This window comes from Drosophila melanogaster, chromosome 3R, assembly GCF_000001215.4.
Source record: "Drosophila melanogaster chromosome 3R".
NCBI lineage: Eukaryota > Metazoa > Arthropoda > Insecta > Diptera > Drosophilidae > Drosophila > Drosophila melanogaster.
This window is the reverse complement of record NT_033777.3, coordinates 29,059,221-29,075,559: the sequence shown is the minus strand read 5'-3', so window position 1 is coordinate 29,075,559 and position 16,339 is coordinate 29,059,221. Positions and strand designations below refer to the sequence as shown.

At 43.6% G+C, this 16,339-nt stretch overlaps 2 protein-coding genes across 4 annotated transcripts in view; one reads left to right on the top strand and one right to left on the bottom strand.

Annotated features, from left to right (window-relative positions):
* The window catches only part of Bicra (BRD4 interacting chromatin remodeling complex associated protein), a 45,909-nt gene extending 33,389 nt beyond the window's left edge, over window positions 1-12,520 (bottom strand). For 2 of the 3 annotated variants that reach the window (NM_001276122.1, NM_143409.4), the window contains exons 1-2: window positions 12,413-12,520; window positions 10,948-11,757 (exon numbers count right to left, since the gene is read on the bottom strand). In NM_001276122.1, the coding sequence (NP_001263051.1) occupies window positions 10,948-10,978 (31 nt within the window). In that variant the 5' untranslated portion in view covers window positions 10,979-11,757; window positions 12,413-12,520. Of the gene's footprint in view, window positions 1-10,947; window positions 11,758-12,412 lie in introns of those variants that run through there. The other variant, NM_001276124.1, reaches the window with a different exon arrangement.
* Window positions 12,521-12,584: 64 nt separating this feature from the next.
* Window positions 12,585-16,288, top strand: Cul5 (Cullin 5). Its single transcript, NM_143408.3, has 7 exons — window positions 12,585-12,678; window positions 12,755-14,358; window positions 14,421-14,541; window positions 14,602-14,959; window positions 15,020-15,198; window positions 15,257-15,406; window positions 15,470-16,288. Exons 1-7 carry the CDS (start codon window positions 12,670-12,672, stop codon window positions 15,605-15,607), a joined length of 2,559 nt encoding a protein of 852 aa, NP_651665.2. The 5' UTR covers window positions 12,585-12,669; the 3' UTR covers window positions 15,608-16,288.
* Window positions 16,289-16,339: the final 51 nt, after the last annotated feature.

Here is a 16,339-nt window from a genome sequence, read left to right as displayed (position 1 = left end):
GGGAAATGGAAGTTGGTCGGTTCGCCCAGTTGGTTGCGCTTTGATTGCTTTGTGTCGTTCTCTGGGGCCAAATGCCTGAACCGAACTGTGCTGAGTTCAGGCAAGTTGAGTGACTGCCACTCCGCCGGAGTCCCCAAGTTATACACCCCCCCGCTTCATGGTGTGTGTGCATTACGTAGGAAATTAGTTTTAATCCACTTCCTCGATTGCTCCACAGACGTCTTGGCCATGTTTTTATGATGCCACTTTATGCGGCCGCCTCGTCCTTTAAAAATTGCTTTATAAATAAATAAGCAGGCATCAAGGACTTTCGGCCAAGGATACTCTCTTCTACGTCAATTAGTCTGTCACGTTCAGGTTGTACATCATTTGGAAATCTCTTTCTTCACTTGACGCCATCTCCTTGCCATAATTACTTGGGTTTATGGCCCCTCGTTTTACCCCAATTAAATGTTAAGTAACCCCAAAAGGTCGTTAAACTTGTGGTACAGATTATTTGTTATTCGTTATTCGTTAGAAAACTTGTTACCAACTTTCATATCCAGAAATATCCATCTACGACTTTTTGTGGCGCGTAATTATGAGCTATTTACATACCTGAAAAGACAAAACAAAAAGAAATTGGATTAGCACCAGGAAATAAACACAATTAGCATATCTGGTAATTAACATATGACTGTTTTGTTAGCTACGATTGTATAAGACAACGAGTAAGATCAAGATCATGGCACCCACGTTTTCGTAGCGCGCAGAGTTTAAAAGGTCACTTCAAAGTTGGAGAAAATAAAGTCACTATAAAAATTATACAAAATGTATAGGGTATGGATTTTGAAATCCGATAAGCAATAATCGCTGGATTATTTATCGCAAGATTACCCACTTGCCTAACGATCATCTTCGATTACACTGTATAATTTCTTCTCCTTTTCTCCCCTGGGAATTGTTCCCACATTAATGTGAAATAATTTAGCCCATCAATCCCGAACACTGGTCAATAAAGAGCAGGTAGCTAAACACCAACAAGGGAAGAACAAAAAAAGGTTCTTTTCACAGCGAATGATGTGAAGTATCCTCAAAAGTGAGGCAAATTACCTTTTTAGATGCGCTTTCAGCAGCATCGGTCAATTGCCTTCCACAGACTGGAAAAGAGAGGGAGAGAGGGTATCTGTATCTGCATATGAATCTGTATCTGTGTGCGTATTTGTTTGAGCGAACCTGCGAAGGTGGTCCAGTAAACATAACCTCACCTCATCGCAGGTTTATCTGTCAATCTCTCGCTGGCTCAGCCCCATCTGACCATCTCACTCTCTCCCGCGTTACCTAAGCAAACACAATGACAGATACACAAACACATACGTGCTGATAGAATTAAGAAGAGCAAGGAGAGGCAAAGAAGAAACAGAAGCAAGAACAATGAGAATATATCTCAGGTTGTGTGTGACGACAACTAATGGATGAGCTTTGCTCCCGCTGCTCTGCCTCCCTCTCATGCGCCTCTTCGCTCTTTCGCTCTCTTTTTTGTTGTTGGCGATTGGCGAAATTCAGTTTGGAATTTCGTTTCGAAGCAAAGTGCAATATGCAGAGCGAGTGGAGTGGAATGCATCACACGTACGCACTCACAGATACATTCCCATGTATTGCAGGCACCCGGAAGTTAACAGATACATATTAATTGCACTTGCTCCATTAAGAAATCACAACTTTTCGATTTGATGGTCGAAACATAAAATTGTTTTTACTTGTTATGTTCCACTTTTGACTTCTTAAACGGCGCCAATTTTGTAAATTAAGAGTTATTCTGAACGGAAGCAAAGCTGGATTTCCAAAAATCAGAAACCAATTGATCGATCTTCATTTAGAAGCAATTACAGCGTTACTTTTCCAAATTGAAATTGTTTAGGCTGTGATGAGTGGCCAAATAAAGTTTGTATGTACCACCCATGGTGTTGCAAACTCCAATCTGTGCTCCCTTCATCTCCTGCCTGGCCATATAGACATTCCCCAACTATAACTTTTTCGCACTGCATCAGCAGCTCTCTTACCCACTCGAATCATGCTATACAACTCGATGGTTCTACTGGCCATCCATCCATCTTCAATTTTGGCAAGTGAAGACCGAGCTACGAAAAGAAGGCTAAAACAGAATCAATCGACTGATGGAGTGGGCAAATGTGTGTGCATGCGTTTGTTAGATACATTCTTACAACAGGTAATACGTTGGCTGCCCGGTTGCCTGGCACAAATGCTTCAAAATAACCCGGCTCAAAGGAACTCGAACTGAAGAGAAGAGCGTTGGTAAGTGGCTGGCCAATTTCTACTGCTGCTGCAGTTTTTGCAGCTGTCCAGCAGACATACCAAAAAGTAGATGGGATATTGATGCTACCTGTACTGCCAAAGTAACAAAACAGCGTGTGTTATCCTTCTAGGCATACAGCTGTCTTCAAGAGAATAGATCTCAGGCGACAGATAAGCAATGTGTTATTATCCGCAAGATGAATTGAAAAGAATATCAAACCAAGATATGAAACAACAAATATTTGTTCTTAAAAAGCATAAAGGTTATATGTGGGCTGTTTGAAACTATAAATACTGGAATATACTGCCTAATTTCTTGACCACAACTGTTCTTCGTTGTGTGTGGTGGACAGACCATGTTTGCCCCTCTATCAATAAGCTCCGTGTTTCGTTTTCGTTCCATCTCCATCTCCAGCTCCAACTCAAGCTCCTACTCCACGTCCAGTTCCGCGCTCCTTGTTGTTGGCTCTTTGTTTGGTTCATTGTTCCTGATTGAACTGCCTTTGGATTAGGAGAAGTTAGTTGTGCGGACTGCGAGATGCCGATATGCCCGCCAGGTATTCTTTAGATTACATGCAACTACTGCGAACGACGGCAGATGCTTTTGTTCGTCTTCCAGTTATGGACTCACTATCCTCGCTCATGTTGCCATCATTACCGACCATTACACGCTCCGGCTGCAGCTGCCAGATTCTTTTTATTTAGCTATTTTTGGCTCGGATTGTCCGGCGGTAATTAGCAGAACCTTTAGGGGTAATTGATTGATTACTGAATGATCTGACAGAGCGGAAAAGGGGAAATTCGGTCTGCCAGGCGGATTAAGTAAGCCATAGATCAAGCAAACAATAATCACACCCAAGAATAACAAGGGCAGCGACACTTCCCGCACCCAGTGACCTTAAATGGAAATCGTTTTCAGGCTTGAGTGCTCGCCCAATCAACACCCCATCAAAATGTATCCATGGAAGTTAGCTCTTTGCAGGAGGAAGTAAAGTGGAACATCTCCAATTTCATCAATGAAAAGTGACACCAAGTTGACAATAATTGGATTATGAAACAAACTGTTGCTGCTCGAAAAGAACATTCGAGTAGGGGCAGTATGGTAAAAAAAAAAGTAAAAGAACTGGGACTGAATGTCGGAAAACCAACCATTCATGCATATCAACATCATTTATAACAGCATGAGGACTCTACCTCTTGGGCAAATGCAAATGCCTCTGGGAAAGAACGGGTGGCTGCGGCAGTTCTGGTGCATTGGAAAGTGGTTTGGGCCATGGTAGCTATTCACTTTCAAAGTCAGGCCACTCCAACCAGAAGCCACCCAGCAGCAGTACCCGTTCCACATCCACTTCCTATCCCAACCCGTAATATGCAAAGTTTTCTTCAACATTGCACACAAAGTTAAGCTCCACTTTTGCTGGGCAACAACATTAAGGTCATTGTATCTCATACCCCCACTTGGAACTGGGTCAACTTCCATGGCAGTCGTCCCCCCTGTTCGTGCCGCTTTCGATTTTGTTGCAATTCGGACACTAACCCTTGCTCTCCTTGAGCACGCGATCGCAATTAACCGGCATTTAGTAACTGAGAACATTTTCTGCCCCCACAAAACTACATTTCTATGGATACACCAGGAATAAAACGCAATTGCTGCCAGTGCTAACTTTTCGAAATAACTATCTTTTACTCATTAAATTAAGCTACATTAGGATAGAACTTAAATTATAAAATCATATATCCTTCGGATTTCATCTACTGACTACAATTTCTATTAGTAACATTCGTTCCCATCAACCTTCTTGCGCTGCGCTGCCAAATGTATTTCGCGGCTGAAAAAGTCCATAACTGGCTTCAACGATCCGGACACTTGTGCAAATGTTTACCCGCTGAATTCACAATGAGGCATTCGAGGGAGTGAACCAAACCCGGTGCAGAACCCAAACGTTTCGCATCCAAAAACCCAGCCGAGGGGCATGGAAATAACGAAGCGTAGCGGAAGGCGAAAAGCAAACTTGAATTCGGTTTTATCATAATAACTGGCGGCCGACATAATGCTCAAACATGCATTAAAATATGAATGTGTACTTGGGTGTGCAAACAGTGCGTTTCATTATTTTCTGGCTGTTGTTGCTAATCGAGGTGGTAAGCGGTAATTAATTGCACTTTTTAGCATTGTTTATGGTGATATAAAAATCCACAATATATAAAATTCACACATCAAATGTGTGTTTCTAATTTATAAGAGTTGCTATCCAACCAGTCAACTCAGAATGTGTCATTAATTTGTGTATAAATGTACGCAATTATCTAAATACCAAACTATAAATTAGAATATAGAATTCGAGTAGTTTTAGCTCGAAAATAACCAAATAACTAAATTAGATACACCGCATTTCCCCCGTCGCTCTTTGCGGAGAAATGCATGAGCTGGCAGAACCCCAAGTTGAACATTCAAAGACCATTAACCCATTAACAACCGGGGGATTCCCCGCTCCGCCCGTGGATCGACCAATGTGAATGCGAATGTCAAGTGGCATTGTACCATGCTCAAATGCACAAATGCAAAATGCAGAGTGCACACATGAGCGATCCCCCGTTGAAACTGGATGACATGCAAAATGCATCCGCTGGAGTGCAGTAAGATGCCCGGGGCTTTCCCCTTCTACGCCCCGATTTCGATTTGGAGAGCTCGTCAAGCGGTAAAATTTTGTTAATAATGCAACTTGGCTGAGCATCGGAAATGCATGCTGATGTTTTGAGTGCGCGTGGATGGGGTGTTTGCACTTTTGGCCAAACTTTGTCAGCCGGGAAACATGTCGAGCCAATAACAACGCCTCATAAACTGGAGTCGCAACAGGGAAAAGGCTGTAATGACAACTGTTATTTTGTGTTCGATACAATGCAAACGTAATATTTCGTAAAAGGGATGATAAGGTAAAAAATCTGCTAATCCTACTTGACAACCAGATTTTGTTTGGCGGCATATGTTTAGCAACCTTGGTGGTTGTTCTTTTGAAAGCCGAATGTGCATATATCTGATATAACTGCATCGACTGCTGTCATTTAAATTAATCCTGCTTCACACATCGTAATTGAAAATTTCATTACTTTTTGCGTGCTTTAAATTTTGTGCTAAATAATCTATATAGATTTTGTGATTATATACATAGTTTATGGATTTTTTACGATAACAAGATTGTAGGAGCATAATTAAGAATTCTCTGAGATAGACTTTTGCATGTGCAATTATTTTCTCGAATTTTTCCATTAATAACAAATAAATACACAATTCCCTGAGCTCTCTCTCTCTTTTCCTCTCGCTCGCTCTCTTTCTATCACTATCCTTTCTCACTCTTTTTCTCTAATGTAGAGAACTTGTGCGGTTGATTGCAACGTTGCCAGACTTCACAGGCAAACGTCGAAAATTAATTATGGCTCCCCAAACACACACACACAAAACAACAAAAACAACAGCGAAGGAGGAGGGGGATGGAAGTGGGCGGGGGTGAGAATGGAAATAAACAACATCCAACATATGCAGAGTGCAGACAGGACGACGACGACGACGAGGATGAGAACGAGAATGAGCACGAGGATGAAACGGAAGTGGGGACGGACGTGTGGAGCAACCAGAAGGTTCAAAAGTTGGGAGTTTGCGCGGCAGCCGCAAAAAACCTGTACACAAATTATCTATAATAAAAATGCAAAACTTTCCACACGCACACAATACATACGAGCAAAAACAAATACATTGAAAAAAGGGTTGAAGAAGCAGCGACATGTCGAAAATCAAAAACTCTCGACTCTCCAGAGAGCCAAAAAAACACGCACAGCAAGCAGCAATAACAACAACAAGCGGAGAAACAAACGGGATAAATGACAGATGAAACGGACGCGGAGAGGAAAGGACCTCTTGCATGTGTGCGCGAGTGTTTGTGTGTGTGTGTGTGTGTGTGTGTGCTCGTCCTGCGAACGAAGGTGAGCAACGAGTTCTGGTCTGGAATTGGGATTTAGTTTGGATTTGTGTTCCCACTGCCGGCTCCATTCCACCTTCATTGTTTGTCCTCTGCTGCAGATCAAACCGGAATAACCCCTAATGAAAACAGCACAGCACGGATAGCAACAACATTTGTTACCGAATCGATTAGAGGGGGATGAGTGGCCAACTCTCGCTCGGAAAACAACATTGGCGGTTGGGAAATTAGAGACCCAAAGTTGATTCAATTTTACACTTTATTATGATGCTTGGGGGTGCACTTAAATGAAACTTTTCTGATAAACGATACATTAGAAGTTGAAATTTGAAATGTATTTCTAGACCAGTTTGAAATTTGAAAGTAACTAAACAGCCATCCCTAATTGTACTGTGCACGTTCAACTGGCGGATAGCATTCGCATATCCGTCGCCGGCATATTAGACATTCGGGGGTCTGAAATAATTTATGCCCAGCCTGTCTGACCCCCTTTTGGCCACCATTCTGCTGAGTTCAGCCACTGGCAACCGGCAGTGGAGATTCCGGGCTGGGATGATACATGGACAGCATCGGAAATTGGTCGATTAGGCGGGGGAAATATTTCAAATGTTCTACAACAATGAACGACATAGAGCCGGCGACTTGCTGGGCAGTGTTGGTAAACGCAATTAAGGAGTGGAGGGATTGTTGCCTACAATTGTGCGTTAGTTATATGTTTAATATCTTCGATTTCTTTCCTTGCATTAATTAGATATTAAGTAAAAATATAATGACATCGATTGGTTTTTTTTCGTGTTTGCTATATTACAAACTCGAGCAAATTAGAAGTATCATTTAAACACTTCATAACTATTCATTTTATCGATTTGAGCTAATAATATTTTGCCCCAAGAAATTCTCGACTCTTTCATGGCCTATTGTGTGCCGTCTGTTGAAAATTTTCCGTTTTCCCAAGGGAAATTGACTTTGCCACGAGACTTCATCTGCTGACTGGCCCCGCTCACATTCGCATTCGCAGACGCATTCGCATGCCCATTGTTATTGGCGCTAATTCCGACGTGCTCCCAAAAACAATTTCCTGAGAGCGCACTCGCGATTGTCGACGTCGTCGTTTCCACATCGTCTTTTGGCCACTTCGACTCGCCCCGATTTTTTAATAGATAGATACACATCGCACAGCCACAGCCAGCGTCGCGATTAACCCCCAAAAAGAAGTGTCAACTTTTTAACTCAACCGCCAAATGGCCAACCCCAAGGACTCGCCGCATTTTCGGGAATTATTTGATTATCTTGCTGTCGCATTATCCCAGTCCAAAAAGCTTATTTAACTATCAAAGCGAATATATAATAAGGAATAGTTGTTTTCCATAATTGTAAAGATGCATAACATATTCATAAGGTGGTGAAATGTGTTTTTGTAGTATAAATATATTATTATTCATGCGAAACGCTAGGAATATATAACTTTGTTATTAATGGCAACCATCGTTATTAAACCCGCAAAAAAAAAGTGTCAACCTATAGAAAAACCCAGAAAAGGAAAAGCCACAAGGATTCGTGTAATTTGCTGCTGCAAAAGTCTCGACGCTAGATGAGAAAACTTTACGCGCTTTTCGAGAAATCAAAGCAATTTCATTAGGGAAAAACGTAGAAACCGAGAGTGCGAGTGGGCCAAAAGTACTGGGCGAGCGAGAGGGGAGTTAATAGCACGATGGGTTGCTTTGGCAACTTTTGACAACTTTTTGCTGCTTCGTAGCGCGCCGAGAAGGCGGTCGAGACCCTTTTGTGCTCCAAGATTAATGATGTGACTCGGGCCCGACGATGTTTGGCACTGGAGTCCTTCCATCGGGAGTCCGCCTGCTTTATGCTAATCAAATTTCCATTCGCCAGCATTGTTCTTGGCCCCGTTTGGCACTCGTAAGTCATTGCAAAAAAGCGAAAAAGCCAAGAGCAATTAGGCGCAACAAAGCAACAATTGCACTGATAACAGCTCCAGTTCGCTGAGAAAGTGCTGGGATATCGTCTGGGGTGGAGGAAGGGGAGTGAGTAGCTTCCATGATAAGTAAAATGCCATTTATAACGAGTGTAATACCCCGAGCACGAGGAACCAGTTCAAGTTAAGCTCTTTAAGGCACGAGTACTAGCCCTTTTAGGTAAATACACGTACATATTACTTTGCATACAAGTAACTCTAATGACTCATCGTTAGAAACTCGAGCTGAGTCAGGATTTTTCATCATTATTTTCGTTAGGCAGATATCTTGAAAATAATGAATTTTTATATATAATTATCCAACATCTGTTATATTTGTACTTGAAAAAGGCCATAAGTAACTGCTTATCAGTTAGTAAATCCCACATAAACATATCGACATTATGAAATTTCGAATACAATCTGAGCAATAACCTTGATAAGGTTTTATTTTGTTTATTGATTAATAAATAATGGCTACCAAAGTTGTCGTCGCAATAATAATTAAACAATGTGAAAATTCAAATAAGAGTCGATTCTAATGGCGCCTAATGGCCCGGAAAATCGATTTCACCTTAAACAGAACTTAATGACTCTTTGTCACGCGTCAACGCGAAGAAGACAGCGCGAAAATCGAAGCAATACCAAAACAAATCGAATCAGATTGTCCGAAACGCCTCCGCCAAATGAATGCCAAGGGTGTATTCCCCCGATCCACTTTCTAAACCGGGTTTAAATGCAAATTCCAGAGCGTTATGCCCCCGGCCGTAATAATAACAATCTATCAGCCGGTAGATGGAAAACGTTTCCAATGTAAACACTGCCAAAACGTCTTTGTATAACCACAATCGTATCGCATGTAAACAGTGTAAATATCGATAACGTTCCGGGTAATGGGTGGAAATAGGGTCAGTGGAGATTAGGAAATGGCGGCAAAACAAGCACTATAGTTAAAAATAATCGTTGTCACTTCTTTATAGCTATTCTTCGTCTTTAATCAATTATGACAGCGACATTTCTCACAAAAAGAAATGCAGCCACTGACCAATTCTTAATGCGAACTATCGTATTTTAATCATATAAAAAAATGTCATATTTCCAGCTTATCATGCTTTGTACTTTTGCCATAGTTTACTAGTTAAAATAAAGCAACAGACTGATTACATTTAATTTAAGTGGAAACGGAAGTCATTCGGGAATAACAAAGATTATTATCGAGTTGGTTTAGCTCGAAGCGAACCGGTTATCAACTGCAATTGGAAATCACGCGAAATTCTATACACCAATTAAGCATGGCTGTACAGTTGATTTTATTCTATGCCTTATTTATTTGACTGTGGCTAATTTCTGGCAATACCCTGCAATTGTTGTAAATGCACTTGCAGTGGAATAGCCACGCTTATTCATTCAATTTGCTGGCACGTTTTGCATTACACACGACAACCCTGACCTACAAAGTGGGAAATAATAAAAAAATCAAGCAAACGCAACTGCTGGCCCCTGTTTTTGTTGCCTTGCATCGAAAATTGTTTGTGCCGTTTGACTCTGGCGCTTGAGCAGAGTTTACATTGAATGTTATAAATAAATTAAAGGAACACAGCGTGGGAGTATGTGTTAGCATTTGTATGTGAGTTGTAGTGTGTGTATGTTAGTGTGTGGAGGGGCCGGACAGTCTGAGTTCCCAAAGCGATGCACGGCTTGCATTCAACATTCATTGCTAATTGCAGCTGATAAGTGGACAGCATTCCTCAACGCCAAGCAGCTACGTCTAAGCCCATTACTATTGTTGTTGTGTGCCAGCATTGCAGTGCAAATTGCGGCCCTAGGATTGGGGGAAATAGATTTCTTTCCAACACTAAATCTAAATGATAGCATAAATATTCGTAAAGCTGGCTTAATAGATTGACGGCTAATTAGCTTAATAGCTGGATTACAATAGTCTCATCCATGTACCACCTATCCTTTCTCATTTGCTGCTTAATGCATTTTCCAAAGCTTACTTTTTACTTATTAAAAAGTAATAATAAATTTGGCTCAATCTTTATGAACTTCCGATAAGTTCCTCAAACAAAACAGACCAAACTTCAAGCGTCTGGCTTTTACCATGGTATTATTCGCCCATAATACTAATTGCCCTGGCGAAAACAAAACACAAACAAACCAAAGTTGGTGATTTTTGATCTGCTGCTTTCTTCCCGGACAACACTCACACATGGACAAACAGTGCATAAAGGCTATAGTTATATGAGGCACATTTACATCTGCTTAAGACAGTGACAGATACTTTCTCTTTTCCCCGCTCGAGAGTGATGAAAGTCGGGTTAAAAATAGAATGGCGAGCGAGTGGAGAGCGGATGGCCGCCCCTTGCATTCATTTATAGTTTTCAGTGATTTGGCTTTTTGATGAAGACTCATAATTACGCTGGTTTTTGTCACTGTACAATGGCCGAATTGTTGGAGTGTCGGAGGTGTTTACAAAGTTCAAGTGTTTGGGAGCAGCTGCGCAGCCAGCGTTTATTTTTAGCACGAAAGAGCAGCGAGAGCGAAGCAGCGAGAAGAGCGGCGAAGAGAACGTGCGCAAGTGCATTTTTAAAATCAGAATCGGATGCTGCACGCTCTTGCTCTTGCTCTCAGTAAGCGTGATTACGAATTTGGATTTTCTATTCGTAGTTTTTTTGTGTGTGTTTTTGATTGGCATTTTCTCACCTGGTCGATCCAATGACTGTCTGCGACTCATTGGCAAAAGATTTGTGCTGCTCTTCTGTTGTGTGGTGTTTTTTTCAGGGGGGTTTTATAGACAATAACGTCGGCGAATGCAAATTATGCCAATTTTGATTGATTCATTGGGTAATTTGTTGCTGCTGGTTGTTGGTTCCTTTTGGCTATTGCTTTTGCTTATTTCCTTTTGCCGCGCTGCTTCTTACTCAATTCTATACACTCAACACACACACACGCGGACATCTTTCGAATTTCATTTCACACGCGACTGTTGACTTTCTTTTTGCCCCTCTCTCACTCTAACGCGCTCTTTCTTTTTCTCACTCTCTGAGAACTCGACAGATGTTGTTGTTGTGGGGCCTTTTTTTGATTTGAGGTGTTGCTGCTTCTGCTTCTATTGCAATTTGTGACGTGCTGTTGTGATTTGTTTGTTGCTGGCTTGTGGTTTGAAAAACGCTTTTTCGACAACACACATATGGGGAGCACGCACACACTCACTCGCCAGCAGCCAGCACACACACACAAACACACACGCACGCACACATTCACTCTCGCGCGTCACGTCAATGAACGCAGCAGCACGTAGTTGTTGTTTTCGTCACTGATTCTCGCCTTGTACGCACATTTTGCTGGCTAATCGAAGCACTTGATCGGCAACTGCTCATCAGAGCCTTGTTTATTTACATTGCAGCACGGGGCTAGTGCACTTTCCCCGATTTTATGCGTTTTTCTCTCGATTCGCACGGCCGTACAACGAGCGCCGCCGCCGCAAACAAAGGGAAATGGTGAATGCTAGAGCTGGAAGAGAAGCCGATGGTTAGTCGATACTATCGATGTATACAGATAACTGGCAGCATCGATGTTTGCCCCGCAACCATCGATTGTATTCACTCTAAAAAATATGGTTTTCTACAAGAATTCAATGTTTATAAATAAAACAGTCACTTTAATAAAAGCTTAGAAAACTCTTTGTGATTTATAAAGATTTAAGCGCGTTGTTTACGATAAGTTATAAAAACTAGGGTTGACACCTGTCTGTGAAAGACTTTTTGAATGTAAATAAACATCAAGACGGCAATAACGTAACGAAATTAAATTGATAAATAACTTTATTTTACTAGTTTAACAAATAAGAATATAAAGAAAACCATACAAGTTTCCGCACTAAAAACAAAATATATTATTTTTAGAACACGAAATAGTAAGCGATATTTTGAAATGCGGAACTGAGTATTTCAGGCACATCTGACAGCCCTGAAACAATGCAGACCAGACATTAGGTCGGGGACGTGTGCTAGACCGAGATGTCTGCTAGTACTGCTTTTGTCTCACTCGCGCACGAAGAGGTAGAGAAGAAAAAAACCAAAACGAAGTGGGCAAACTAGCGAACTTCACAAAACCCTCGACAAGACAACTTTGTATTATTGCCCTATTTCTCCTTGGTTATTATTACCGCGGCTGGGCGAGGTATCCCTTAATGTTCGATTAATAACATTTCCGCAGATTTCCCGCACTTTTGCTGCACTCCGAACTGTTGTTTTATCGACTGCCCGAAATCGATTGGTCGATGGGCGATAAGCCCTACGGGCGAAATTTTACCAACACTGGTCGATAGCCAACTATCGTATCGTATCGCCTAATTACAAAAAATAAATATAAATGAAGTGAAGCGGACGCAGCAACAAAAACAAAGAGATTGCTACGATCAAAATGCTACGGGTAAGTGACCTGATCGGCGATGAAAACGCATATAGAGTTCAGTGTGCACATATACCTTTATCTCCCTGTACGACAGGCAATCGGGAAACGGGACAGGGACATCTTCGAGGAAGTTTGGCCGGACAAAAGGCGAATAGTTTTAAAGCTACTGCGCCAGGACACGGTGTCGCAGCGCGAATGGCAGGACCTATTCTTCGGCGTACACTTCGTGTGCCTGTGGGACGAGAAGGGCGCGGCCAAGATCTACGACTGCCTGCAGCAGGACATCGTTGAGTTTATCGTCCAGGCCCAAAGCCAGGTGCAAGCGCAACGGGGCGAGCAGGCCCTTCTGGCCACCTATATTGTGGAGTGGCGGAAGTTCTTTACACAGTCCAACTACCTGCCGCTGCCTTTCCGCCAGCTGGAGCAGTCGCCCCAGGTGAAGCCCTCCTCCAGTGGCAGCAGCTCCTCCGCATCCGTCTCCGCCTCGGGAGCGAGTACGAGTGCCGCCGCGGCGGCAGCAGCTACTTCCTGCAGCGGCCAGGCTGGAAAGTCAGGAGCCTCCACCTCAGCCGCAGCTGGAGCCTCCACTTCAGCCGCCGCTGCTGCAGCCTCCACATCCGCCTCCACAAGCTCAGCAGCGGCAGCTGCAGCTGCTTCCGGAAGTGGGAGCTCCAGCAGCAGCACCTCTACCTCCAAGAAAAACCCCACGGAGGACAGTCCTGTACGAAAACTAATGCTGGACTCCTGGAACAAGCACATATTCCACGACATCAAGCATCGTCTGCAGGAGTCGGCCATGAAGATTGTGCACGCCGAGCGGAACGGCGATGCCTATGATGCCCAGCTAGTGGTAGGCGTGCGCGAGAGCTATGTGAATCTCTCCTCGAATGCAGAGGACAAACTAGAGATCTACAGGGAGAACTTTGAGATGGCGTACCTTAAGGCCACTGTCGAGTTCTATCGCCTGAAATCCGCCGAACAACAGCAAGAGAACGGAGTGCTGGCCTATATGAAATACGCCGACTCAAAGTTGCGTGAGGAGGAGGTTAGGGCCAAGCGGTATCTGGAGCCCAGCAGCTTCAGTATACTTACTTACACGCTGGTTAATGTGCTCATAGTGGACCACCTCAACTCAATCATCGCCGAGTGTCCGGCTTTGATCAGGGACTATGAAACGGAGCGATTGAATCTCATGTTCCGCCTGATGGATAGAGTGATGCACGGCGTTGGCGTGGAGCCCATGATGGGTGACCTGCAGCGTCACATCATGTCCGCCGGACTGGCCGACATGCTGTCCGCTTCGGAGGTGATTACCCAGGATTCGGAAAAGTACGTTGAGCGGCTACTTGAGCTGTTCAACAAGTTCAGCGACCTGGTACGCAACGCCTTCAACGACGATCCCCGCTTCCTCACTGCCCGCGACATTGCTTTTAAGACGGTAGTCAACGACACCAGCGTGTTCAAGATGGAGCTACCCACGAGTATCGCCAATCGGGGTGTAAAGTACACAGCGCCGGAGAGCAAATGCCCGGAACTACTGGCCAACTATTGCGACATGCTGCTGCGGCGAACGCCGCTCAGCAAACGCCTCACCAGCGAACAGATCGACGCCCGTCTGCGCGATGTCCTCTTGGTCCTGAAGTACGTCAACAACAAGGACGTCTTTATGCGCTATCACAAAGTTCATTTGACGAGGCGGTAAGTTGACTGCATAATGTTTCAAATGAAGCGATTACATACTCTTGTTCCTCCAATTACAGCTTGATTCTGGGGACCAGTGCGGACAGCGAAAAGGAGGAGGACATAGTCGAGTGGCTGAGGGAGGTGGGCATGCCGGCGGACTACGTGAATCGGCTGGCGCGCATGTTCCAAGACATAAAGGTAGGTTTTACCAGACTGATGTTAGGAGCAGGTTTATTCATTATCCCCTTTCGTATATAGGTCAGCGAAGACTTAAATACTCAATTCCGCACCTCGATAAGTCGGCACGATGCTATCAACATAAAAATACTCAACGCGGGTGCCTGGGCCCGCTGTTCGGAGCGAGTCTCGGTCTCACTGCCCATCGAGCTCGAGGACTATATTCCTGATGTGGAGGAGTTTTACAAGAAGAAGCATTCCGGCCGTAAGCTGCAGTGGTACCATCACATGAGCAATGGCACTATCACCTTTGTGAATAACTTCGGGCGCTACGATCTGGATGTGACCACTTTCCAGATGGCCGTCTTGTTTGCCTGGAATCAGCGTCAGCATGACAAAATTTCCTACGAGAATCTCCGCCTGGCCACAGAACTACCAGGTTAGGATTGCTTGCAAATTTACTTTTCGCTTTGATGATAATTATTTGTGTATTTTTAAGATCCCGAACTGAGGCGAACGTTGTGGTCGCTGGTAGCGTTCCCTAAGATAAAGAAACAGATCCTGCTCATGGAACCGGCGGCGATCAGTTCGCCCAAGGACTTTGCCGAGAACACAATGTTCTATATTAATCAGGAATTTGCTATTGTCAAGAATGGCAAATCCCAGCGTCGTGGAAAGGTGATTACGCATATTAGCTATCTAATAGATAATCCATAACCAGAGTTCTCACCCGCAGCTGAATCTCATCGGGCGACTGCAATTGAGCACGGAGCGCTCGCAGCAGGAGGACAATCAATCCATTGTGCAACTGCGTATTCTGCGCACACAAGAGGCCATTATCAAAATCATGAAAGTGCGCAAGCGGATGAACAACGCAGCGCTGCAGGTTCGTTGTTCGATAGCTAGTTGTGCGTTTCAAGGGATCTAAAAAAAAAACATTCTTCTACAGGGTGAACTCATCGACATATTGAAGAACATGTTCCTGCCGTCCAAGAAGATGATCAAGGAGCAGCTGGAGTGGCTGATTGAGAACAAGTATATGAGACGGGACGACGATGATATCAACATGTTCATTTACGTGGCCTAAGCAGCTGCTCCTGATCCCGGCTCTAGTCTCAGTCCCGTCTATGCAGTCATTCCCATTTCCATTCCCTCACACGCTACTCAAAAACTATTGCGATTTTAATCTCAACGCCGACGTGCTCAAAGCACGCGCCCTTTTTCTGTCTACGGAATTGGATAATTGTATTATATGGAAACGTGATTCGCTACTGACATTGCGCCCTCAGAGCATTTAAAAGACCCACACTCCAATCGGCAGCCATTTTCTCGTGTCCACGTCCTGTATTTGTGAAACTTTGTATTTTTATATTGGCCCACTGGCTGCTCTGCGTAGCTCTAGATATTATGTTTTGTGCGCTACATGCACCCTGGAAATTCCGAACCCACGCCCACGCCCTGCCCCCGAGTATATCGATCGATAGCGTTAATCTAATCAACCTGCTGTTTTCTATGTGTGTAGTTATCCCTTGTTTGTTTCCGTTGCCTGGTCTTCTGTTGATTCTTGGGTATTTTGCAATGTTCCACGTGAGACTCACACACCTCCTGAAGATTGATGGGGAAGCCAATTCTTCGTCTCCGCTCGCTCCCAGCATGGAATGCCTAATCACACACAAACACTCACACGGGATCGCAAAACTATAACTAAAATAGCAATACTTTATGTTTAAGTTAATGAATAAATTTGGTTCTACACATAATGAAAGCGAATCTATTGCAGTTTTATTTTTAACTGGTTACTGCAACTGAAGGGCGAATA